The sequence below is a fragment of the Acromyrmex echinatior genome, chromosome 6, assembly GCF_024713525.1.
Source record: "Acromyrmex echinatior isolate Ae372 chromosome 6, ASM2471352v2, whole genome shotgun sequence".
Taxonomy (NCBI): Eukaryota; Metazoa; Arthropoda; class Insecta; order Hymenoptera; family Formicidae; genus Acromyrmex; species Acromyrmex echinatior.
The window spans coordinates 4,447,113-4,473,623 of record NC_141857.1 but is presented as its reverse complement, the minus strand read 5'-3'; the positions used below and the strand labels follow the sequence as shown (position 1 = coordinate 4,473,623).

The 26,511-nt window shown below is 32.2% G+C and overlaps 4 protein-coding genes across 10 annotated transcripts; 1 reads left to right on the top strand and 3 right to left on the bottom strand.

The window, feature by feature from the left end:
* Window positions 1–6,314: 6,314 nt before the first annotated feature.
* LOC105153940 (hypothetical protein) lies at window positions 6,315–7,773 on the bottom strand. The gene is made up of 5 exons (XM_011069100.2): window positions 7,577–7,773; window positions 7,246–7,503; window positions 6,999–7,164; window positions 6,599–6,802; window positions 6,315–6,526 (listed from the first exon to the last, which is right to left on the bottom strand). The coding sequence occupies exons 2-5, from the start codon at window positions 7,421–7,423 to the stop codon at window positions 6,334–6,336; spliced, it is 741 nt and encodes a 246-aa protein (XP_011067402.1). The 5' UTR covers window positions 7,424–7,503; window positions 7,577–7,773; the 3' UTR covers window positions 6,315–6,333.
* Window positions 7,774–7,985: 212 nt separating this feature from the next.
* rha (protein) lies at window positions 7,986–13,449 on the top strand. Of its 5 annotated transcripts, none has more exons than XR_015545365.1 (13): window positions 7,986–8,342; window positions 8,483–8,678; window positions 8,995–9,142; window positions 9,256–9,511; window positions 9,728–10,417; window positions 10,520–10,833; window positions 10,916–11,153; window positions 11,224–11,344; window positions 11,450–11,553; window positions 11,620–11,901; window positions 12,019–12,347; window positions 12,655–13,046; window positions 13,172–13,449. XR_015545365.1 is itself a non-coding variant. In XM_087407015.1 (12 exons), exons 2-12 carry the CDS (start codon window positions 8,600–8,602, stop codon window positions 12,983–12,985), a joined length of 2,892 nt encoding a protein of 963 aa, XP_087263141.1. In that variant the 5' UTR covers window positions 7,986–8,342; window positions 8,483–8,599; the 3' UTR covers window positions 12,986–13,135. The 5 variants fall into 5 exon arrangements, 3 of the variants coding, with proteins under 3 accessions (XP_087263141.1, XP_087263142.1, XP_087263143.1); XR_015545364.1 differs by having other exon boundaries at window positions 13,168–13,449; XM_087407015.1 differs by lacking the exon at window positions 13,172–13,449 and having other exon boundaries at window positions 12,655–13,135.
* LOC105153942 (target of brain insulin) lies at window positions 13,067–19,931 on the bottom strand. The gene is made up of 6 exons (XM_011069103.2): window positions 16,347–19,931; window positions 16,046–16,177; window positions 14,486–15,337; window positions 13,780–14,285; window positions 13,496–13,652; window positions 13,067–13,336 (listed from the first exon to the last, which is right to left on the bottom strand). Exons 1-6 carry the CDS (start codon window positions 16,366–16,368, stop codon window positions 13,152–13,154), a joined length of 1,854 nt encoding a protein of 617 aa, XP_011067405.1. The 5' UTR covers window positions 16,369–19,931; the 3' UTR covers window positions 13,067–13,151.
* A 134-nt stretch (window positions 19,932–20,065) lies between these two features.
* On the bottom strand, window positions 20,066–26,088 carry Mat89Ba (nucleolar protein 6 Mat89Ba). Of its 3 annotated transcripts, XM_087407011.1 has the most exons (13): window positions 25,948–26,066; window positions 25,608–25,727; window positions 24,846–25,376; window positions 24,292–24,772; window positions 23,900–24,181; window positions 23,547–23,820; window positions 23,171–23,465; window positions 22,797–23,021; window positions 22,258–22,692; window positions 21,970–22,130; window positions 21,350–21,603; window positions 20,583–20,992; window positions 20,066–20,397 (listed from the first exon to the last, which is right to left on the bottom strand). In XM_087407011.1, exons 3-13 carry the CDS (start codon window positions 25,365–25,367, stop codon window positions 20,134–20,136), a joined length of 3,603 nt encoding a protein of 1,200 aa, XP_087263137.1. In that variant the 5' UTR covers window positions 25,368–25,376; window positions 25,608–25,727; window positions 25,948–26,066; the 3' UTR covers window positions 20,066–20,133. The 3 variants fall into 3 exon arrangements, with proteins under 3 accessions (XP_087263137.1, XP_011067399.1, XP_011067401.1); XM_011069097.2 differs by lacking the exon at window positions 25,608–25,727 and having other exon boundaries at window positions 25,948–26,088; XM_011069099.2 differs by lacking the exon at window positions 25,608–25,727 and having other exon boundaries at window positions 25,937–26,075.
* Window positions 26,089–26,511: the final 423 nt, after the last annotated feature.

Here is a 26,511-nt window from a genome sequence, read left to right as displayed (position 1 = left end):
CATTGATCTTTATCAGGAGCTGCCAGAAATTTCTTTTTTCTCATTTTTTAAAATAGAGTACATCTGAACAGATGGAAAATGGCTATATTCTGCGACTATATGTCTTTCTTTCGGTGAAAATTTAATTAATTTGATCTTTAAGTTAAGCGCAGAAATCTATTAAGACATGCAGGATATATCTATTGTAATTATATTCAAGGTACAAGTGCAACATAAAATGAGATTTTGGCATGTTTTCGCATATTTATTCGACTGTTTTTTTCTCGTCTCCATGATTGATAAATTTAATTATTCGATGATTAAATTCATGTCACTAAGTCCAATCAATTTCTGGCTACTGGTATCCATCTTTTTAGATGTGTCTCGTACGCATCTTATAGTTTCATTTAATTCACATCCTTCCCTTGTTCTTACAAACGGGCTGATGAATATTCTTTGTGGCCTTGAGCTACTGATAGAAGTTAAGACGTTAGCGAATCCACTTACCTACTTACTGAATAAATCCTCTCGTTTAGCCAAGAAAAGTGACCTCGTGCTATTAGATTATTGCTACTATTGTCATGATTACATTTCATCTTGCTGCCCACTATTCACTACTATTACTATTTACTACTGCTACCATTACTACTATTAGGTACTACGATTATTATTATTATAATGATTATTCTTCATTATTTTATTTTATTTCATTATTATTATTGATATTATTATTATTATGTTGATCATCTTTATCATCATTATCATCATCGTTGGTCATAATCGCCATTTCCATTGTCATTATCACCATTGTCCATATCCGCGTTTATCAATTACGTTGTTATCGATGTCATCAATATATTGACACGTCGCTGTTGAGAACGGTCGTCGGCCGTGACGGCGGCCATGACGTTTCAGTATCGGGAAACCAACTGAATCACATTCGCATTACATAGGAGTAAGAAGGAATTGACGTACCGAGTTGAGAGAACTTGTTTGTGCCTACGACTCTCTTCTTGAAACACGGGGACGCTTTTTAATACACCGCCGCGTTGTGCGATGGATACACGTTGGCGACTCGTCGTGCGATCGCATGTGTAACCGTGAATTATAATGAATTGAACCTACCGCAGATCTCATTGTATTCACAGCCCTGCAGGATAAGCGAGCATAGCGTGTTCCCGAATTTGTTGTAATCGTGATTTCGATTGTCACGAAATCCGATTATAATCTTCTTGAAAGGCATGAAACTGAAAAGGAATAAGAAAACGACGATCGCACGTATACTGGCCCGCAGGGAATGAGAGAGACGTTGAATATATCTGTAAATAAATGCTCTCATTTTGCCCTCGCTGAGTCCACAAATTATAAATCATGCGCGTCATGAATCGTGAGAACATATAGTACTATGTATAAAGTGAAAGTTCGCGCTCTCCTGATTTTATTAAATACTTTTTTTTATTTCGATTTTTCTTTTAATCCACCGTCCAATACGTGATACAGAATGATTCTAATGCATTGAAATATTTATATTAGGATATATGTAGTATATACGAGCCTTCCGTATAGTAAACAATTTTTATATAACTTTCATTTTGAGTTATATATTGTAGATGTGAAAGAACAGCATTAGCATCAGCGTTATTAATAAGCGCTATCGAGATAATACTGAATCGTATCCATATAAAAGTCCATACTAAAATCGAAACTCCCAATGCGTTAATTGTCGAAATAATTTCTTTGATATGTGTACACTGCCTATTTTTTCTACACGGGAATCGTGAATGCACGATAGTTCTATCATCACTACATCGTTATTAATATACATTAAGGAATGTTTTGCTACGAGTTTCTCGAAACGCAAAATGTTTTTTTTGAATAATATTTCTCTATACGATCATCATATCGTTCGCGTATTATTTATGATAATTTCCTATTCGCCCACGTACACCTGTAATTTTTAAATAACGGTAATGTAAATCGCGACAGAAATTTGCACAGCTTCCGTGCTACATTTTCCAAAGCAATATCATAGGATTCGGTTTCATGCCTTCCAAAATGAAATTATCATGTGAGAAAGTAATCTATCGCGATGAACAGTTGAAATAATTTACATTTTACATAACATATCGATGAAGTAAGATTTTTTCTGTCTGTAGATTCTATAGCGTATATAATGAAAATTTAGTAACGCGTAAATGCGAGGAAATTATGTGACATAGCCGAAATTATATGACATTGCAGTCAAATTCGTGTTCCATCACCAGTGTGTATCGATTAAAAAAAAAAGGGAAAAGAAAGAAAAAAAAACGATAAAAGAAACAGAAAAGAAAAGCGTTTCTTTCGATACGAATTATCTCCTCTGCGAAAAGAGTGCGACGTTCATGGACAGCTCTTGTTTCTTGATCCATGCGCGTTTTCGATTATTAAAAAGAACATTAACGAACAAATGAGAGAAAGGAAAGAATCAACGGTGTGTCCACGCCTGATTCTATTTCGATGTTCTTGATATAAAAATTTACATCATCGCAATCAATAATAAAAACTAGAATCGAGCATACGTGATTTTCGAGACAGATTGATCTAAATATGAAACGAAAAAGATGAATCATCAAGTACGATGTACATGCAATAACGTAAAAATTCATTTTATAATGAACTCTCTCTGCTGCAAACATATTTAATCCACTATTTTTCATGATGGAGAGCCTTACCGTCGCGAGGCATTTCTAGGGATTAACACGAAGTGACACGTGCGATTTTCTGCTAATGGCTCGCGACGAAACGTTTAAGACCAAGAGACAAATCAGAAAATATGTACGAAAATCTGGGGAACACAGAGAGCAAGGATCTCGTCAGTCATATTGATTAAACAAGTAAGGATAATTGATTATGATTACTTATTAATTTATTTTGTAATTGCTCTTAACTTAAATTCGACTTTGAATAAAATTTTCTTGCTTTAAATTTCATAGATTTGTAACATTTCTTAAAATATAGGTATATTAGAATCAGTATTAAAAAATTCAGAAAAGATTTGCAACTCTTTATTAAATCTGATATTAAAAAGAAATTGAAAATTCAAGCACAATTTTTTTTAAACATTCGCAGAAGTTTCTACGAAATGTTAACAATCCACTTTTTCCGTTTTCAGAATTTCCCAGAGAGAACATTTCTCGCTAGTATTACTTGTTTTCTCAAAGGTATATATAGTTAAACTCAAGTTTGTTTCTTTTTGCAGGAACACGGTAAACGGTAGAGATCGAATGAAGAGTAGAGGCACGGAGGTGGCGAGTATGAAGAAACGTGTGTTACGTCCAATGGTCCACACCTACACGCTAGTCTGACCGATGACTTCGTATCGTTCGTACCCAAGATGTATATGCGCATACGTACTATGTAACACGCCTGTACACCACGTTGTATCCACATTGAATACCTTAAGTACTTCTCGGCAAGCGCGTCCGACAACAGGAAACCCATGTACTTACGGAACTATCGCATACTTGTACCATAGTGTATACTCGACGCCATGCGTATTCTCGTACGATAAAAGGCAAACGAGAAACGGAAGAGAGGGAGAGAATCACTCCGTCAAACATCTTGAAAAGTAATACGCTTAAAAACATGGAGATATAATAAGCTTACTCTATGAATTTCATCTTTCTCTCTCTCTCCCTCTCTTTTTCTCCCTTTCACTTTTAACTGTATCTTCCTACTGTCGACACACCGCGAGAGCATCGTTCCTTTCTTTTATAAGCTTGAAACGCAATTGGCGAGCGACCGTCGAAACAATCAGTCGTTCTACATTTATATCAGCGGACGCAGAAAGTGAATGAGTGATCCGATGAATGCCTGACGCTGGATGATATCCGCGTGCGTGGAAAGAGAACGAATCGTTGAGAAGAGACGTTACATCCGGGACGTTTTCTCCCGGCGCGGCTTCGCGTGAGTCGTATCCGCCGTATTCCCATACTTGTACATAAGACGTTAGACCGCAATTATTGCGTACGCGGATCACGTGTGCTTACGCGAATCGCGTCCTTGCGAATAAAATTTGTTCGCGCGATAAATCCAATAGCGAGCGGCATATACGATTGTAAGTTTCAGTCAGATGATTTCTGATCAGATGAGGAGAGCACGTGCGTGCGCGAAAGGTCCATGTAGACGCAACATAGAGGAAAAAGAAAGAGAAAGTCTCCGATATTTATGTCACTGTCCTGCCACCGGGAATCCGTGTTGGCGTAATTATAATAAATCCCGCTGTGCAACCACGTTGCGTAAGGATGTTTAGTCTGTAGTTTTCTAGCCGATTTTTCAAAGCGCACGCGCGCGCAAAGTCACGATTTTTAATATAACACGACTGACTGCTGGTTAAGTATGGTTGTGAGCAAACCTGGTCTCCTTGGATATGTAGAGAGACACACACACACACACACACACGCGCGCGCGCGCGCATATACATACATACAATTTACACACGACATAATACACAAAACTTAAACATTTTTCCAGTTCCCCTAGATACGTATCTTGCACGGAGAGCGATTGTTGCATACGTGGAAATTAAGGCTTGTAATCCAAAATGAGAGAGAGAGAGAGACCCTCTCCGCTCAAGAGATATTTTTCTTTTTCTTTTTTTTTGTATATTTGTAAATTGGTACGAGTAGAGAGATTGGGGCCAGGATCGATATATCCTCGGTGTTTTTCATTCCATGGCTCATTGGTCGAAGAGCAGCATATACAGCGATAAATGTGATCGTGCGTATCTGTGGAAAAAAAATGAGGCTGCGTAATTAATTATCTTGTTACGTAAAGCGTAATTTCGAGAGAAAGAGAGATTGGATGATCGTGCGTTTCCCCTCGTGTGTTGTGATTGTTTAATTGCATTAATACGTCGATTCGACGATGTTGGAGAGACGTGATGGGAGATTCCTGAGATTAATTTAATCAGCACTATAGTTTCTTCATAGTGAGGCTTGTGTATACATTTTTTGACTTACTATATGTTCGTACTGTTTTAATGGACGAATTGTTGAACAATAAAATCGCTGATTGCTACAATAAAAAGAAATCGCCGTTTTTATGAGATCGGCAGCTCACGCGTGTGGGTGTGCGAACACATGTCCGTGTTCGATATTTTGTTACAACGCGAGATTTATGAGACGCAATTGACATTTATAATTATACAGAGAAACGATTGTGCGTGTGGATTTGCGTCGTTTCTGCAGACACAGGGAGAAAAAAATTAAGGAAGATAGATAAATTAAACGTAACGTGTAAAGCGTGCGTTTATTTCGATCTATTTACATAGTAATACATCGTAGTAAAAATGCAATTTTTTATTACGATACTATGCGAAACTAGACAGAGCATCCTTATAATTTTCTTTTTATTACATAATTGACATAGTGTGTCATTGAGAACAAATGTGTTCTTTACAAGAAAGTTAACGAGAACGAAACGACGATATTTGTATAGGTGCGGATTTGTTGAAATACTTTACACAATGTCTGTAAAATTGCGTTACTCCGCGATTTTTCATCGAACAGTGTAAAAAATTGATCTGTATTCTGGATCCTTCAATATCATGTTCTTTAACGAAATTCAACGCCACTCCCTTCAAGTGGATTCGTTTTCTTTCCACTCGCCTTTCGAACTGATATATTTGAAACCGAGCAAACTTGTATATAGCGATTAAATTGTTTTAGTACTATCATAGTGAGAATTATGTGTTTACACACGCCCATATATATGTGCATATGGGTGTGTGATTGTGGAAGTGAGGAGAGTGGTTTACATAAAAAAAATAGACATTGTATAACGAGACTGAATGATATATTATATACGTCGGACCATGAAAAAAGAAACCGATTGTCTTACATTTGCATTTTAATATGCAGTGATTATTATTATTATTATTATTATTATTATTATTATTATTATTATTATATAATAATATAACGCGAATTATAATTATACGCGAAAAAACGAAAGTCTCTCAATTGTATCGATTCTAACGAAATGGATATGTATATCTCTCTCCCCTTGTAGCAAAGATTTTACTATATATACGTAAGCTGTGATTGCTATCATATAATTTTTAACTTATATTACAATACTGATTTGCTTTGTTTAATGATTATACGAAACCGTCTGGCAAGGCGCTTTAATAGAAGAACTAAACAAACAAACAAAAAAACAAAAAAATGAGGGAAAAGAAATAAGAAAAAGACATTGGACTTGCGTGGAAGCTTATTCTTGTAAATATATTGTGTCTATTGCGCTTAGCCAGTAAGAAATTGAGAAAAAAGTTCTTAATGAAAGTTCCTGCGTACTTCCTCCTTAAGGTTTCTTTTATTCATTCTCTTCGTTACTTTGTGACATTTTTACAATCGTTTCGATGTTTATCAAGTCTCTATGATTCTCCAACATCTTCAGCAGTATCGGCTTCTTTTCTAGCATGTGACTGGACACTGCTATGAAGTTTCTAATGAGTTTCTTTATTATGTTTATATTTCGTATATACTTTTCCAATTGGTTTTTAGTTCTGAAAAGGAAAATAAAGATTTTAAATATAAAAATATTTCGTAAGACACGAATTTGGCGGATCTTTACTCACTGTACGATCTCGGGATTTGTCTTCTGCAATCTTTCGCTTCGCATTTGCTCTTGTTCTTTGAGAAACTTTGTGTGTTCAAATACTGCCTTCTGACATTCGATTTTCAGATCCAACTGTACTTGAGACGCTTTCTCGATAGCTTCCTGAGTGGCCATAATATTGTCATTGAGAGTGAAGAGTTTACTCATATAGGTGTTGAGCTTTCTAAAAATAAGCAAAATTATTTTATTATATCTCTTTACATGTGGCATTTCGATTCATATCTAAAAGTCAAAATCTCACTACAAATATTTTGAAGCATTTGATTGATCAACAAAAAAAAATTTTATGACTCAAAACGTATAACATTATGTTGATCGTACTCTTAAATTAATAACATTTACAAAAATTTATTTCTCACTTTTGGTCCTCTGCAGTGCCTTCCTTATTACTGAGCATTGAGAGAATGGTGGTGCTATGAAGGCACAACTTGACAGCTTTGGTGTTTAGGAGCATGTCGCTTACGACATTCTGCAGTGTGTTTCCGACCTCATCCTCACTTTCGCTGCGTCTGTCATCGACGTATTCTGCAACGTAAAATGTAAGTGATTCCAGAATGAAATTTCAGAGTTAAGAAAATCGTGCAAACCGACGCGTCAACGACGTACGTTTGTACTTTGCTTTAAGCATTAATAACCTGGCATTCAGGGGTATCAACGACTTCCTGGTCGTATGGACCTTCTCTTCAATTGGTCTAAAATCGTCCAGCGAGACTGCGGCGATCGGGAACTCGTTAAGCACCGCATTTAATTGTTTTGCGGACTGCTCCAGTTGATCGAGCTCCATCGACTCCGCGAGTTTTCCGTGTATCAGAGATACCACTTAGGTTCACGAAGCTCGAATTCCTCCGTGATCGCATGCCGAAACTGTACATTTATGATCCTTTGATGAACCCATCACATGACAGGAATTAAAAAATGACACAACAATACACGATACCTTCATGAAACTGCGAGACCGCCAAAAAGGACGACTATCCTACAAATAGTAGGTGTGTGTCTGTTCGAGCGTTACATGAAATCCTCAAATATTTTTGCACTTAAAATGAGATAAGATATATATTTGACTCTTGAAAAGAGAGAAAACGAAGATGTTGAGTGCCAAAAATGCAAGCAACGCGTACAGACCTAATAGTCCTAATATGACCTGTTTATTCCGCGGTTTGAAATCCGAGCACGCATGTTTCCTCAGAAATCAAAACTCACTAGATTTTTGTTCTTTCGGATGTGTTCGGAAAATATACTAGGTTTATTCGCGTTGCTTGTACTTTTTGCACTCAGCATCTTTGTTTTCTCTCGTGTTCCAACATCCGAATATATATTTATCTCCTTTTAAGTGCAAAAATTTTGGGGGATTTCAAGCAACGCGAACAAATTTTGCGTTTAAACTAAGTAAATATGTATTCACGTTGAAGAAAGAGAGAAAGCGAAATTGTTGAGTGCGCAAAGTGCGTGCAACACAACAGACCTGTTAATGAGTTAAAGCCCGATGTCCACGATGGACCGATTTCTAGCACCGTGAACACAAGGCTTAATGGATATGTATTAGGTACTTTCCATTTGATGACACAAATCGATACAAGCATCGTTCTATTCTTGTTGATATTCAGAAAGTGACAAAGATAGAACGACGCTTGTATCGACTGTCATCAAATGGAAAGCACCCATTGTGTATCGTGATAAGAAGCAAAGAAAAGGTTCACCGGGTACGTGAAGTTCGTTGATCGATTTTTAAATTTATATTTTAATGAAGATTATATTAAAATATGACTAATAATGTACACAGATATTTAATATATTTTCTGATTTCTCCTTTTCTCTGTGCGATACTTTTCTGCTGTATCAGGGAACGTGATTCGTGTTTATGAATCCGTTACCATGACAGCGGATTTGAATCCGGAAGGCTCTGGAGTGTGTAAATATATGGCAAATATATTGCCGAATTTGTTATTTTGTATATTTTATGGAACTGAATATTTTATGGAAGAAAATGACGGAAGCAACTAAATCCGATGTGCAAATTATTTTGAGCATAAAAGAAGGTAAAATTTTATAGATGTATCCTTATTATGTATACCTTAAGAATATTGCAAGTTTTATTTCTAAAATTGATATGTTTTCTTTGAAAATTCTTTTCTAAACAAATATTACTTATTCTTTATAATTATGTCAATTTTAATAATAATTGGAATAGAGAACAGAAAATATTAATTTATATAACTTACAAATTATGTCATAATATGTAGTATGATTAGAGAATTTTTATATGGACCTTAAATGTATGAGGAAATCAAATTATTTATCAAATTATAACAATTATTGCCATAAAATAAAATTTTATGTATGTATATGTTATAGGAAAGGGTTTTGAACAAGTTTTACAACCAACATTATTAATTGGAACTTTAAATGGACACTCCTTAGAAACTGACAGAATTGAGTCATGTCCGACTCCGCAATATGTTACAGATTTAGTTTGGGAAACTAATAAAATAATGTTGAGAAGGTAAAAATGATATTCGTTCTTTTTATTCAAATCGCTATTATTTGCTAATAAAGTACAGATATTGATAACAAAATATAGATGTTTGATGATTTCATTTTGTATTTAATTTATAGAATGCGATCAGAGCAAGTCTCACTAAAATTAGAATGCTTTGCTTTTAAAGAGAATGAAGGTAGAGAGAGACTCGGATACGTTCTACTAAACATACGTTCTGCGCAAGTAATATCTAAATGTGGAGATTTGAATCCAAAAGCAAGTTGGCACAAGTTGTTGGGATTACGAAGCGATCTTAAAATACAAAAGCCTGAGTTACTTCTTGCATTAAGAGTTGAAGATCGGAAGGATGTAACTTTAAATCCAACAGCGGAGGTAAAATGTATTATTTTGTATGAATAGTATATTTCAAGGTTCATAATAATCTATGTTCTAATAACTGAGTAACAAATAATTATTAATAATAAGAGAATAGTATAATTATTATATTTAGTATTATATTTAGTAAATTATATTAATAGTTAATTATAATTAGTTTCATTAAAAAAAAAATATATATATATATCACTATCACATTATATTATTTCATAGCACAGTAGAAGTTTGATAGAAAAAGATGTCATTTTGGAAAGTAATAAAATAATCCCTTATTTGCATCCTGATGAGCAATTGATTCAATTGGGGCCTTTAGATACCTGTTGTGAATTATTCATATTAAGTATCATGGCCATGTACATAAAAAATTTGCATTTATTATTACCTGAAAATTCAAATAAGCATAGCACTGTACTCTCATATCGAGTTCTGGAAAACGATGTAGAACTGAGACCGTTCAAGACAGAGTCTAAAAAATCTCATTTTGTCCCCGAAAAAGTAATAATGAGAATACGAAGTTCCTTAAGTGTTTTAAAACAATACTTACAATCAAAACCGTATTTGTTAATATATTTAAAACATGAAAATGGCTTAATAGCTGAATCATCAGTTAATCTGCAATCTCTAGTACCCGTAGATAATTTGCAAGAATTTCTCAAATGTGCTGCGCACGCGAGTATTACTTTAAACGAACAATGTTTTCTAATTAAACAAGATTCGATAGAAAAATCCATTGAAAACCAGAACCATCAGAAACCTTACCTTGATCTGCAACTTAAATTGCAATATATTGGAAATAAAACAAATATTTTGTTCAACTCTGACACAGCAATGAACTCTAACAATCATGTGATATCTAACATTCAAATGAATCATAATGAAGAAAGTATAAATAATGTCGATCAGGTAGAATAGAAACTTAGTCATTTTATCGATAATATCCCACCCTAGTGATTATCAAAATTGATAGTATGAAGATTATATATAATTTAAAATATCTGATTTCAGGGATGTCCAGAAATTGAGTCTCACAGAAATCCTAGTGGCGATTATGGAAAATCTAGTTTCAGGAATATTCCTAATGAAGCAAAATGTACAAAAGAATATAAAAATGTAAATAAACAATCTGTTGATTGCCAATGCTTAAAACATCAAACGGAATCTAAAGTTACATGTTCGCGTTCGTGCGATGGAATCCTATACAATGTTAATAAAAATCATATCAGAGATGTAGGATCTTATCACTGTTATTGTCTACGTATTTCACTCGAGGCAATATCATTGGTATCTGAGATGTTATTGGGACGAGAAATTAAATTTCGGTTTGATTGATATATATTTTTCAATTAAAGGAATATAATAAAGATATTTCTTTTTCAGTTCTTTTTAATATAATTTTTCTAGATTTCACCATCCAAAAACTGAAGTCATGTCAACAGCGTACGCAACAATGCCAGTTTTATTAAACGAGAAAGTTAAATTGCAAGATGTTGTATGCCAATTTCACTTTATATCCACACCAAATGAAATAAAACAATTACTAGAATCTTTTCCACCGAAAATCAGTATATGCGACATAAATGAAAGTGATGAATTGTCACTACTAGTACTTGATGTAAAATCATTATTTTGTCAAAAAAAGGTAATATTAATGTTATAATTATATACAAATCTTATAAAATAATAAAAATTAAAACAAGAATTTTTTTCAGTTCGAATGTCAGTATAAATTATCTCTGTTCGATATAGATCGAAATAAAATTGCTGATATGGACATTACACTCAAATTAGAAGATCGTGGACCGCATTGTATATTAAAGAAAGAAACTATCGGTAGATATACATTAAGTTTATTAAAATATTTATGTTTATTTCCTATTGTATTATTTCTTAACGATAGAACTTCAACTCTCTATTTATTGAAATGGTTTACTTAAGATAAAAATCTTGGTCCACCAATATTGGACGACAGCTTAGCATATAAAATAGTGGACGAGCTCGAAACTTGGAAGGAACGCCAAAAGGAAATGTTTAAAGCTGAGGTAAAACAAGATGACAGTGTAATTTGATTGATAATTATTTAATGACATTTGTGTGGTATGAATTAGCTCAAAAGAAAGGAAGAACGACATTTGAACATGCTGAGTGAGGAATGGCGAATGCAGAAGGAAAATCTAGAATCAAAGCTCGCATACAGTGTCGAACAATGTAAAACATTGGCCAACAGTTTAAACAACGCTACTGAAGATTTACGAAAGCGTAGATTGAAGAGCCTGGAAAATGAGACCAGACTGATCAAGGCAAACGAGGACTTGCAATGGAGATATGAAACCAAGTTACAAGAACTTAAAGATTTGTTGAATGCAACGCAAAATGATCTTACGTCAAAGGTTTGTGAAAAATATTTCAGTTATATATTTTGTTTTGGATTTGCATCTCTCATGTAACATTCACTTAAAAAGAGCACTATTAAATATTATGTCTCATGATATTTAAATTTTATGCAGATTGCCAAACTTGAGGAGAAAAAAGTTGCTTTAGAAGCTCAAATGGAAATATTATCGTTTGAAAACGAGAATATGAAATCATCGATAAGTAAACAAATGGACGAATTGCAAATGTATCAAAAGGCATCATTAACTCAAGATCAAACAGCGTCTTTGTTGCAAGAAGTAAAAATTCTCGAGGAAAAATTAGATAATGCTCAGAAGGGAAAAGAATTTTTTAGAGAGCAATGGGGCAAAGCAGTTCGCGAATTACACAGGATGAAAGTGGATTATCAACAAGCTATGCAAGTTCAAATCAAGAACAGTAGAGAAGAACTAATGAGTGCGGAGTATGTTATATGTTGTAGCATTATTTTAACTAATCTTATTATAAGAATCCTATTTCAGGTTAAACTACACTAACGACAAAATTTTGATAAATCAGTAAATAGAAAGCAAAAATATAGAACATTTTTATTTTTCGCGATATGTTTGACATAAAATTTCTTGAAATTGAAATTTAGTTAATATCAAATTATTTTATAAGCTTGTTATAGATTTTTATAATGCATTGTGACATCGGGACAATTGAAATACGTAATATGATTTGATGGAAGTGTATTTTCCTATACTTACTTTCATTTTTCTCACATACAGCATTGCGGAAATTTTGTCTGTAGACAGAAAAGCTTTGGACAACGATCAACTTGTGCTGAAAGAGCTTCAGAAAGAAATCGATGTGATCAAGCCGAAACAATCCTCTACGAAAGAAACCTATAATCAAATATTTACGACAGCTGATGACATTTGTTACGACATTCCCTGTAATGATAATAAAATCATTGATAAATCAAAAGAATACAATGAGCGATTGCAGGCATTGAAAGAGGAACGTGACGCTCTTTTAAGGACCGGAAATTATACGGATGATGACGTAGTGATTAAAATACTTAATGCAGAAATTCGATCCTTATTGACAAGCAGGTAGCGAATTTATTTTCTGCTTGTTTTCTCTGACTAACATTCGATTTTCATATAAGAAGAAGAAGGTATGCAATTTCAAAATATATGACATGTTACAAGATAATTTATATATGTATATTTATACAAATAAATATTTTAAATATTTTATTTAAAATTTTTAAATTCATTGTTTATGATTTCTTGAAGAAAGGAAGTACATCTAAAGGAGCATGATAGTCTTCCAACCATTTCGGTCCTTCATAAGTGATGTTTCGATTCATATCCAACCACATTCCCTTAGGTAAGTAGATATCACGATATTCGTCACCCTCTTCAACTATCGGAGCAACTAATATGGATTCACCAAGGAGATATTCTGTAATTCAGCAGCAACATTCAATCATCAATTATTTATAGATCACTACCAAGTCGCTTTCTAGATTTGTCAAGAACATTTAATAAGAACATGAATAAGATTGATTGTTTAGATGTTTGGCAAATTTAAAATTAATTTTATATATTCTTATGAACTTACCGTCATTAATCTTGTGAGCTTCCGAGTTAAGCGGATCAATCCACCAAATGGGTGGATTTACAGGAGTGCCTTTCTCAACAGCCTGTCGCATGGCATTCATAATTTCTGTCGAGTAATTCGTGTGCAATTCAGTATATTCTCTGCAGATTTTGGTAGTCTGATAAAATATAAATGGATTATTATTTCTTCGCAATATTATAATATGATTTAAGGAACAAATTAAATTCATTAACTTATCGTACAGCAATTCATTTATCTCGACTAGAATCTTCCATATTACTCACTTTTTCATCGAAATCCCATGGCACAAAAGAATATTGCATCGATGGCATGAAGACAGTGGCTTGCAACCATCTGATGAATAAGTCTTTAGATGGTACCGTTCCGTAACCGTTGCCGCCGATCATGTCTGGCAGCACATAGACGTATCCGTTAAGATTCATCTGCAGTAGCGTCGTAATCAGCGTGGGTAGACCATTGTTCCACGTCCACCTGGTATCCTTGTCGATCATGCGAACAAATATCGGTAAGTCCTGAGTACGCCATCCCACCCGCACTTCAATATTATGGGGGAAGTTTGATGCGAGTTTGCGGACGTATTCTTCCGTGAATATACCTGGCTGCAACTCAGACTGACCATTTAACTTCGGCACCTGTGGTAACCAGGACACCTCGCCGGCATCGAACTTAAAGCTGTTGATGCCTAAATCTCGCTGAAGACGATTCAGGCGTTCCATCCACCATGTCACAGCGTTCGAATTCGTAAAATCAATTGTCGCGGCATCTGAACCTAAAAAAGATATAATTGAATGGTACATTAAAAGATTGAAAATTCACATAAATTAGTTTGCAAATAAATATCGCTAGATATATTTTTTTTATTTCTGTAAGTGACGCAGGTGTTTAATATTTAAAAAATGTGGCAACCAAATTTTAGCAGAGAATCATTTTCTCTGTAACAAGGAACGTCAATTTTAAACCAATCCTTACCCTGCCACCACGACATTTGAACATTTCCATCTTGATTTTTAACAAAATAATCGTTACACAGCGCGGTGGAGTACGCGGGTTCACAGTTTCGGTTGATGAAAGGGTGTATCCATAAAGTGACGCGGAAGTCCTTTTTTTGCAATCGCTGCGTAAGAGCTTTGACATCGGGAAACTTGATGGGATCAAATTCGGCGGAGCCGTAACAGGTCTCCCAGTTATCATCAATCTCGATTTGACTATTCTTGAATCTATTGGCGACGATTTCATCCGCGTAGGTCTCTACCACTTTCGCGGTGATATTGGTCTTGTATCTAGCCCAGGTAGACCATATAGGATATTTAACCATCAGGCTGTCGGGGTAATCCATCGGCCTACTCAAATGGTTTGTTATTGCGTATTGATGAGCAGCTTTCGGATCCGGAAAAAAACCTATTGTGTATGTGATATTGATGATGTTGCGATGTTGATAGGGCGCTTTGTTCTTGACGATCATGCATAAGTACTTATCTCGATAATTGTTCTGATCGAGGAATAGCGGGCTTGCATCATCCACGTAGATGTAAATCCCTTTACTGGACAGCCAATAACGCTCGGCTAATGCCATGTTTGAAGGATGCGTAGGCAAGTACGGCTCTTCTTCATAGTACATATTCTGTATAGGCCAGTGCTGATAGCGAAACTGTGGCCCGCCGAACCATTGCGTGTTATCATTAAATTGGAAACAATCAAGGAGTTCGCCATTGGGATCGTAGAGTGTACGAGTGATTTTGAGAAATTCGGGACCTTTCTCGAATGAAGTTTCTATAAATTGATTACTTTTCGCGAAGAAGATATTATTCATCTTCGTGCCATCTGAAATAAATATTATATTTATCAATGCAACTCCTTCATTAAAACGTATAAAATTCATATTGATTTTGTGGAGATATTAATTAACAGGAAGAAATATTGAAGCTTACAAAAATACATTGTTAAATTTATAATACAATATTAAATTATATTCAATTTGAATTATTTTTAATCATTTTTGTAGGCCACTATTGTTTCTACTCAATATATGTCATTAATTTAACTGAAATAATGGAGTTAAACTATTTAATTCAAGAAAATATGTTAAATATAACTCTAATTATTTTATTATTTATTAAGTTCTATATGTTCTACATGTTAATACGGATGTTATTTATCTTGAAACTGATCATAAAAATGGATTGATTTGCATTTTGACACACATGGAAATTAAAAATTGAAAAAATATTTAATTTAGGAGATTGAATTACATTGTTCTTTTGATATCTAATAGTGTAATTGAAATGGCAGCTTAGGAAAGACAAACGCGTGTATATACGTATACATATATATATAAAATATATAAAACATTCTTGTAATATTAAATTTATAGGAAATTATAGGACTGTATATATGAGAAGTACAACCTATAGAATTAGATGTCTTAAACAGTCCAACAGTGGATCTTGAGTGCTTGTATGTTGAAGTTAATAAAAATTATTTAACAATGAAGAACGTAAAAATTATGTATTATATTATATTATAACTCACCTTTTGTTGTGAGCCTGCTGACTATCAGATTAGGATCATATCTGTCTAATATTTCAAAAATACCATTTTGAACAACATATTGGAATCCTCTGGCAGCAGTGAGGAATATCAGTATTATTAATAAACGCATTTCTAAAATAAACACAATTATATTAATTAAATAATTTTTATTTTTTACATAACACAGATATGTTAATTAAAGAAACGTCGCGAAAGCGTTTAGAAAAGATGAATATGTATAAAATATCGTCTGTATTTTCGTCTGTTATTTGATCTCGATCCAAGAAAATTGTGCACTTACCGCTCCATTCCAACGGTTGCATTTTGCATTAGTACTCTTGACGATTAAGCGGCTCCGGTTTACGTCGACTTATAAATACTCGCACAACTTTGATCTGCTGATATTGTTATATCAATATAACAAACTAATCACATTCGTTAAATTAAAAATATCAGATATCAAATCATATATATAACGTACCTAGTTGTCTATTATATTGGGTCATCTAAAAAGTATCCGCGGTTTTTTTATCAACACCATCTAGTGACAAAAAACCGCGGATACTTTTTAGATGACCCAATATATTGCTACTAGAATATAATATTACATAGTGGCTTGAGTGGCTTGATATCTGATTTTTAATTATTGATATGTTTGCAAGACTTCATATATTGTTTCACATATTATTTATTTAATTTTTTAGATATTAAAATTTGTATATTCATCCATTTAATGAAACACAAGAAACGATTTTTTTTGCGATAATCCATAATTACTTTAATACATTTGCACACAACAGTTAATAAAAATCGTACTTTATCTTTTCATTCTCAATTAATAGCTATAGACAAAATATTTATATCTTTGTGCATTTTTGTGTGTAATAAATAAACAGTTTATAAAAATATTTTAATGTACTGAAAACATTTGGGTATCTTTTTGCGTATTAATTTTAGTAACAACAAATAATTTTTATTGCAAAATTATTATACATAATAAAAACGTTTCTTTTTTATTTTTGAAAAATTCAACTAAAATATTTCAAAGTTATACTTTTACATAGTCTTACTGCATTTGTTGAAATTCTTATTATGAAACCAAAATGGTAATAACTGGAAACTTCTTTTTTTTTTATCTTATTTACCGATAAGTTTCAAAATATATATATCATATCTGTTATTATATATGCTATTTATATGAACTAATTTTTGCATCTACGTATGTAAGGCATTTCTTATTCAATATTTTTTATTCATAGACATGAAAATATAGACGGTAAAATAATATTTATTTCTTAATTTAAAATACGTAGCTATATGACTACAGCGAAAATAAAAAAAATAAAATATTTATAAATGAGAAAAAAGGATACGCTGCTATTTTCTTGTTTACAAGATTTATAATGGAAGATTCGTTTATGGAACAAAGTTTCGTTTATTATATATATTTGTAATAATTTCTTTATTGCCACTTCTTTGTTTCAATAAAATTAATAATCTTGATATAATTTTTCATATATATCTTTTAATATGCAGATATATTGCATCTGCAAGTTGACGAACTTTCAATATAATTTTGAAGTGTTATTTGCGTTTACTCGTAATTTCCTTCCTTTTAATATAATTCCATATAAATGTAACGTATGAGTGTTTAGACTGTTTCAGAACAGAGTATTTCAGAACAGAAGAAATCGAATTTGAATTAAGCTCAAAGGAAATAAATGAAAATCAAGGCACCGAATTACATTGAATTATATTGCTTTTACGTTCTTGTTATAATTTAAAATAAATACGAAGAATATTGCCAGATTAAATCTTAGAGATGCCTACTATTTTTTAATGTAGATTTTAAATATATCTTTTTTCAATTATATCTGCTATATGAATTGCTCGCTGATTACTACTGTTGAAATGCAATCGTAAACTGAAGATGAAATAATATCAATGACCATTGATATTGACCATTGATTTAATAAAGATGCTATTAATATTTTAAAAATTTATAAAAAAACTTATTGCGAAAAATATTACTCCAGCCAGCGAATCTCCTGACTATCCGGAGTGGTGTCTTTTCCAATTTAATCACTGAGATGTGTGATTATACAATGTCCCGCAAGATTTCTGCCAAACGCTTTTTGTAGATAGTGGAGTAAACTGAATCGAAACGTCCTCTACCATTTTGCAATTTTCGCAATGGTTGACAAGATATTAATTACTAAAAATTGCTAAATATTGGTCTTCAATAATTTTTTACTCAAATACTATTATATTGTGCGCGCGCGCGCGCGCGTGTGTGTGTGTGTGTGTGTGTGTGTGTAAGATTTCACCTATTGGTTAACTCTTACATTATTGTCTTATTCTGGTTTTGTTATTAGTAGGCTTTGTAACAGCAATTTTGCTGACGCCATTTGCAAGCTACTATTGTTTATTGTATTTATGTGTATGTTAATTATAGTCTATTGTATCATATTTTATGTATATTCTATTACTTTGTTAACATGTAGTCTTTTTCATAATGCTTTGCAATAAACTAAATTAAATTAAATTAAATTAAATTAAATTAAATTAAATTAACTTTACAGAAAAACAGCAAGAGACAAAAATTGTCTATTTTCTTCTTAGAGCTCTAAGAATTTTTTTATAATTTTTAATCAATTTTTTAGTACTGCATTTTCTTATTGGCAACTATTTTTACTAACATGGGAAAATACGGTATTAAAAAATTCCGAAAAAATTCTCAGAACTTCTTGAGAAGAAAATAAGCAATTTTTATCTCTTGCTGTTTTTCTGTAAAGTTGATAGTATTTCAGTAAAAAATTATTGAAGATCAATATTCAGCAATTTTTACTAATTTATATATTGTTAATTGCAAAATGGTAGAGGACTTTTCAACAGTTTAGTCCGCTTTATCTACAAAAAGCGTTTGGCAGAAATCTTGCGGGACACTCTATATGTCGCAGTAACTAGTACAAACGTATTGAAAGGCCGACGTATATAAACAATAATAAGATATCGAAATGATAATCCAGATATATGTGTATACATATATATATTCTTTACAAGTTTTAAGATAGTATCATTATCAAATCAATAATCAATTTAATTCTGATATTATTTCAGCTTTAATTTATGATTACGGAAAATAGTTTAATCAAAATGTATTTAGAATTTACATATAAAAATATTAGATACTAAAATCTAGCTTCAATTTATTCAATTTATTCAATATATAATGATCTAAATTACTTTATTATTGAAGAAAATATTATTTATTATAAATTATAAGATAATATATAATTTTCAAATAAAAAAAAGTAAATATACAACTTATTCAATTACTTGACTGTAATTAAATTGATGTATTTAATATATTTAATGATAAATTTTATCAATAACATTATCAATTGCGAATTATCTATCCATTTATTATCTACAAAAAGTATGTCCAACCAATGTATGTTAAATGTGTAACATTTATGAAAACGTAAAAAAAAAAAAAAAAAAACCAATTTGGTCATAAGTAAAAGGAAAGTAATACTCATTTTTAGTAATTATCATTTTTATAATTTAATATCTTAAATAAAATAACATTTAGAATAATATGGATCTTCTTATATTTTAATATATAAATTTATTGCGATTCAATATTCATTAATTTATTTCATTTTGATCTGATACTTAAAGTAAAAAATGTAATTTAGATTGATTTAGCTTTTAAAATATACAACAATGTTGCTTGACACGTGGCGAGATTCAATCTTGAGACAAATAGACTCGTTTTATGAAGAGTGATTATTCCGATTAGTAGATCGTGTAATTAGTGCTCGAAAAATAAAGAAAAAAAAATTCGTCGAGCTCATACAAAACTATATTGACGTACAATGACCATTATTTAATTCGACAATTAATTTTATTGTAGAATTAAAAGCAAGGAAGTTTATTACTAATTTTCCTGCTGATAACAAATATAAGTGAGCATTATATTTTTACAGTTCATTAACATAATATTTCGGTAGTATCTTTTTGTAAAAAATATTTATTTACTATATGTACAAATTGCGTTTCACAAATCTCGAGTTTAAACATATCTATGTAATCGACTCTGATATCAAGGAAAACTTTTTTTTATTAGGAATATCAATCGTGCGTATGATACCTCTCCCCAGAATGTAAAAGTCCTCGATCATCGTCGAAATATTTAAGACGAGTTTACCATCAGCATCGAGTTTTCTACAATTGGCATCCGACACTTTGAAATCTTTACGCTCGAGGACAGTGGGTTTCAACAGAACCCCGATCACCGTTCCACCATAAGTATCATGGAAAAACAATGCATAATCTCCATAATTGTCCTGAAAATGAAAAAGAAACGAACATATACAAAATACAGCGCTTCAAACTATTTAGATATTTAATATTTAAATCATATAACATTAATTTCTTTTTTTTTAAGTATACCATGTGCATCAATATAATTCAATAAAATTAAGTCATTTTTAATTGTTGACAGCTTACATAAGTTATTCGGGGTACTTACTCTTAAATCTTTTAAGAAACATTGTATAGGATCGAAGTCCACGATTGGAATTTTTTGGAGAGAATGAGTCTTATATGGATGTAAATCTACGATTTTTGCTTTACTGGGTACATCAACTGCCTGCAGTCTTCTAGGAATCATACGTGATTTTAAATGCAGCAAACAATCATATTCCAAGAGCGGAGGACGGAATATAGGTTTTAAATCCAAAACTATATTATTGAACAATAAATCGTCGAATAATTTCAGCGATTCTTTCGCGAGTATACTCATACGGTTTAAAACCAAATGCGATGGAGCTTTTATAGTCCACAAGGTTTTCTGCTGATCGTAAGGGGTAGATATGAATAAGGGTGGTAGAGAACTACGAGCTGTATTAAATAATGTTTCCACATCAGCAATTTCTTCATCTGTAAAATATAATATCATATATTGATACATTCTTTTATCTAATAAAATAAGAAGCGATAATACAGTCTAAAATAAATATTTTCCGCTCGTTATTTTTTTCATATATCCTTACAGAAATCTAATTTAATGAAAAGTAGTGATTTATTATGGATATCAAAAATACTGATAAGTGCTTTTAATATTTAAAATAAATAATTATTCATTACTTTCTAATTAAATTTCTGTAACGATATTTGGATAAAATCAATTTCGATTTTAATATTAATTGATTATTTCAATTAAATGATTATTTCATAATAATACATTCCGATAATTCGGTCATATTAAAAAATAAGAAAATTAAATTATTGATTTACTAGTCATCTCGCCGTTGAAATTAACAATCACGGGATCGGTGTTCCAGTGAGCTCTCGTAACAATTTCTAGAAATCGTTGAAATGCTACTTGTGGTGTCTGGGCCGGCTTATATGGCTCTGGTGTTAAGTACAATGATGCCATGAGCAATTCAACTACAATTCCAGGTATATGAGTATCATCTAACAGTTGCGCTGATAACCAGCGTTTCACCAAACAGCAAGCGGGACCGAATGAGGGTTGCTGAGAATGCAACCTGAAAGAACGAAAATTGAGACTGTAATATATACTATTCATTTTTTTATTTATTACACATGATTCATCTCATACGAATTATGTTATGGAGGTATATCTCTTATTTAATCTTCAATACTCTAAATTTTGTATGACATATATATATGAAATCTCAGATTTATAAAGGAATGATTTTTATATTAATCATTTTTAGAGACAACCATTAATTATAGTAATGTTTCTTATATCATGCAGTCTAGAAATATCTGCTGACACTCAAATCCGAAACAAAATTTTAATTTAGGAATGTGTTACTTTCAAAATAAAAGATATGCTCTTAATAGTCTGAATTATCTTAAAAAGGAGGAGTATATTCATCAATTTTTACCCATGCAAGGCGCTGCTCAATTTCGGTAAATGAAACAATTTGTTTTCTAATTCAATGGATTCTTCATTGTCCCTGTATTTAATCACTCCGTCCTCTTTGACTTGTTTCATTAAAGCAATTTCTTTCTGATGTGCCACTCTCAATCGAAAAACGAACCCATTCTAATAAAAAGATAATTTTTTATACTTTTTATTAAGAAAAACTGTATAATTTAAATGCGATATTATAGGATATTTACAATACAATATTACTATTAGAAATATTATAGTAGTAAAATAATCCATTAACCTGATAAACGTCTATATAAGAAGGATTCGCCTGTACTGTCAGTGCATGCTGCGTCCTAAGGCATTCCGCGATTTGTATGTAAAACGCCGCCTTCGTCTTCCTAATGGCTTCCAATTCCTCAGGCCATTTCCCACTAGTCGACAACTGTAATGTCGCATCGAGCGCGTGAACATATGTAGGGCATTTTGTGATGTTTTTTGAAAGGCTCAGGCAATTTTTGTTTTTTTCGGTGATACCATCAACCTGCCGATGAACGGTAGCAAGCGGTGGAAAAACTTCGGCATATCGGAAAACCGGACTCGAACCTTGCACACCGTTTATTGTCAAAGGCATATCGTTCAAAGACATCAAATTTTTCTCTAAGATATTGAAAGCTTGCAGAACCTTCAGCGTAGCTTCTTCACCGGTCCCGTATACGAAGTGTGTTATTTTATACTAAATAAAAGTACATATTCATAAAGTATATAAAATTTAAAAAAAATAGTTAGTAACTAAGAATAAAGTATCTTAAATGAATATGTTAGTAATCATAAAGTCACCTTGTGTAATTTTAATAAATCTTCCATTTGATTCGCGACGTATAAATATTGGTTTTTGAAGATACTGAACTTTGTTTTTAATAGAAATACTATTATCTTCCTGCATATTATTCTCTTGTCTGTGAGAGTTTTGCCTTTTGACCAAATCACAGCCTCACGAATGGCTCCATCTTTAAATCTACGTAATTCGGACTTGCCGCCCCAAAAATTTCTGAAGTCAACTGCCTGCAAAATAGAATACAAAGTTTTATATTTTATAGCACATTGTAAATATTAATTTTAAAAGTATTATCGTATATCGTTACTTTCAATAATAATTGTTGCATTCTTTATTTTATCATCGTTTTAAGACATTATTTTAATGACTTGCTTACTTCTGGTAAATTCGCTTCAGGTCCTTTATCTACGATATTGAAACATGTTTCAGGATTCAATTCTAGTCCAATAACAAGCTTTCCAATACTATCTGGCATCTTCTCAGTACATTCCCATTCCTTACATACATTAGGTAGTACGCACAATCGATTAATTCTATCCCTTAGACCTCTCTTCAGAACATCAAAAAGCAGTTTAATTGCCTGACTACGTTTATCAGGACCGTAATTTAGTTTATCATCCACCATGGATTTGGCATTCACTGTTATCTCTAACAAGGATTTATCCCGAAAACTACACATATAGAAATGACAAAAGTTATTAAAATAGATCTGACCTTCATAATACAAAAATTTATATCAATCTGTGAATTACCATAAAATATGATCAAATGCTCTATGAAATGGCACATTTCGCATGAAAAGTGCATGAAAGCTATCGACGTGTATATTATCTACGTGTTTCAAGCATAGCGCCGCTTCTCTCTGTACCCACGAAAAAGTATCTTTCGATAGATTCGCAGCGAAATTACAATATCCACTTGTATCAAGAAAGACACAATCGTAGTATTTGTGATAATGGGATATTTGATTCTGATTATCCTTATCTTCACACATAGTAATCCCACTCTCGCACCAATTTCCCTGTGCTATTTCAAATAAATGCAATTACTATCTCAAATAATGCAAAAAAAACAACAACAGCGTAATTAATAATTTTCAAGATACCTAAGCAAATCCAGACATTCCGTACAATTTGATAGCTACTCATAAAAGTATTCAGCTTTTTCTCGCGTAGTAAATAAATTACGAACATAGTAATAATATGGCTAGTGAAGCCATCGTATCCCTTATTCAATTCACGTTGGCGCAACCATATTTTCAGCAAGATTATACCATCCCTCAAATTTGGGTATTCTTTTATTGCTTGCGCAACTTCCACATTTGTCTTTAACATTATCAAGTCATATAATACCAGAGAGTTATAGTGTGGAGTGGGCGGTAAAGACGCTGTAGACAAAATAACACACAATATAAAAAATATAATTTTACGATATAAAATTTTACGGTTTAATAATTTTCTTCATTTAAAATATAAATATATAAATCATCAAACTTACTGTCTTCCAAAGAACTGCTTTGCTTGTTGAAATACCATCCTGGCCTAACACTATTTTTCTCCGGCAAAAATCTATTCAACTTAAAACTATTTTCCTGTGCAGATATGTGTATCACTATGTCCACCTTTTTGTTCAACCTTCCAAAGGGCCAAAGCTTCAAAGAAGGTCTTAGATTGTCACCGATAAATTTCTTGGTCTCGGCGATATCGCTTCCTATATTCGACGCTATGAATGCCAAATATGTTGCTTTCTTTCTAAAATACACATAGTTCTGATAATCCTGCTTCCGGAATAAACTGGTTGGCATCTCCACCATTACATCTATGGTAACAGTAGATCCAAGAATACATCCTGAATTATAAGATCCAACCACACTAATGTTGGATGGCTTCAAGAACTTAAAAACACTTTTAGTTTCTTTCGGTACGTTCGGCACAGGAATGCAAATACCTAATTTATCATTCAAATTATTATCTACAAGCTGAAATATATCAATAGATTAGACATAATTTATTGCCTCTTGTATCTTAGTTTAGTTTAGATGCATTACTTGCCGAAACTTCTTCAGTCTCTTCGATAGATTCAATTGCTGCTTTCAACTTCCCAAACCAAATCTCAAACAATGCTTTATATTTATTTTTGAGTCTCACTTCGTTGAGAACCTCTTCGATTTGAAGTCGAAACAAATTTGAATGAAATAAATTCTCAGTTTCTCTAAGCTGACTGAGTTCTTCGACCGTTGGTTGCTTGTAAAGATTTTTTTCTAACTTTTTCTTTTTCTTAGGTGCTGCCTCAGTTAACTCGTCTGTGATTTTCTTTCTCTTTTTTTCTTGATTTTCTGTAAGATGTTCAATCTCTTGATTGTCCAATTTTATTTCTTCCTCTTCATCATCTTGTATAGAGTCTGCATTGTCAGATTCAAGATCTTCGTCTCCCATCAGATCTGCATTATCAGAATCCACTGAATCTTCTTCATCAATCTCTGAATTTATTGTACTTTCATTGTCAGATTCAGAATTCATTGAGTCTTCATTTTCAACATCAGTATTCTCAGCCTTGCGTTTATTGTGTTTCATTTTGCTGAACTGAAATTATTTATTAAATATCTTTTTTTTTCATTTTTTTCTATAGAAGTGTTATTATACATCAAACAAAAGATGTTTCTAAATTTAAATACATGCATGTAAATACATTAGTACTTAAATTAATATATCAATTTAAAATAATATATAAAACAATAAATCACTTTGAACAAATTAAATTCTAAGAATTATACATTAAGGAATAATATGAGTTAAAATATATAACATAAATACATTAGATAAATTTGCAGTCTAACGCTCCTTCAATTTTTCTGTAATTTCATAAATTTGTGTATTTTCATGCACAGAATATATTCTAAATGATGATTTTCCTTCTCGAAATAAATTCTACGCCTGAAATTACACACGTAAAAAAAATACATAAAAATCAGAAATGGGAATATTATAGTGCATATTTATCATACATTAATATAAAAATTTAGATATGATAGAAAAGTAATTTTTAATATTACTGCACGGAAACGTAAAATTTTCTTGAGAGAAGGTTAAGAGTTAGAAACTCAACACAACACTTCATTAAATAAATAAAATACAATAATAACATTTGATATACCATCGAAGGTCCCTTCATTTTCCTTCTACTTGTGTGATTCAAAAGCAGTTTTTAATTTTATTTGAGCTTTATATTGCAAAACACACCGGCTAGAAACACCACATGCTTGACATGCCTTCCAATATTTCCCAGAACATTCTGTTTGACCATGTGATCAAAATTACTCGCTGCAACGACATCTGTTCTCCATTTTTTTCTCTTAAAACTCACATTATTTCGTCGGTATACCATTGTTGGATGAACAAGTTTTTACTAATTAACATCTGGAAAAATAATATCACGTATCGCGTATAATTAATCCTAGAGATCGATGGAAACATATGTAAAATATTCGTGAAAGAAGCATAATCAACGCGAAATCTGGCGAAACTCTCGTTCCAATTAAAAACGCGCTGTTCCGCGAAGTAATTGCAATGCAGATTCACAATGCGTTTCATGCTGCTTTTCCGGTAAAAGTCGTTGCATAACGGTCAATCGGTTCATCGCGTAGCTCTCACTTTCATTTCGTCATTCTAACATCTCGTTTTTTCGTCCAGAAATAAGAAAACGGATTTTTGAGGATTT

Excerpts from the sequence above, each read along its gene's own strand:
- LOC105153940 (XM_011069100.2), bottom strand. The coding sequence starts at position 7,423 with ATGGAGCTCGATCAACTGGAGCAGTCCGCAAAACAATTAAATGCGGTG. Across the intron at positions 7,165-7,245 it reads GCTTAAAGCAAAGTACAAAC|AATACGTCGATGACAGACGC; the intron begins GTACGTCGTTGA and ends TTTACGTTGCAG. Across the intron at positions 6,803-6,998 it reads GGCACTGCAGAGGACCAAAA|AAAGCTCAACACCTATATGA; the intron begins GTGAGAAATAAA and ends GCTTATTTTTAG.
- rha (XM_087407015.1), top strand. The coding sequence starts at position 8,600 with ATGGAACTGAATATTTTATGGAAGAAAATGACGGAAGCAACTAAATCC. Across the intron at positions 9,512-9,727 it reads CTTTAAATCCAACAGCGGAG|CACAGTAGAAGTTTGATAGA; the intron begins GTAAAATGTATT and ends ATTATTTCATAG. Across the intron at positions 10,418-10,519 it reads GTATAAATAATGTCGATCAG|GGATGTCCAGAAATTGAGTC; the intron begins GTAGAATAGAAA and ends ATCTGATTTCAG.
- LOC105153942 (XM_011069103.2), bottom strand. The coding sequence starts at position 16,368 with ATGCAACCGTTGGAATGGAGCG. Across the intron at positions 16,178-16,346 it reads GCAACCGTTGGAATGGAGCG|AAATGCGTTTATTAATAATA; the intron begins GTAAGTGCACAA and ends TGTTTATTTTAG. Across the intron at positions 13,653-13,779 it reads CATGGGATTTCGATGAAAAA|ACTACCAAAATCTGCAGAGA; the intron begins GTGAGTAATATG and ends ATATTTTATCAG.
- Mat89Ba (XM_011069097.2), bottom strand. Across the intron at positions 23,466-23,546 it reads GCATTTGATCATATTTTATG|TTTTCGGGATAAATCCTTGT; the intron begins GTAATTCACAGA and ends CTATATGTGTAG. Across the intron at positions 22,693-22,796 it reads ATTTATTAAAATTACACAAG|TATAAAATAACACACTTCGT; the intron begins GTGACTTTATGA and ends ACTTTTATTTAG.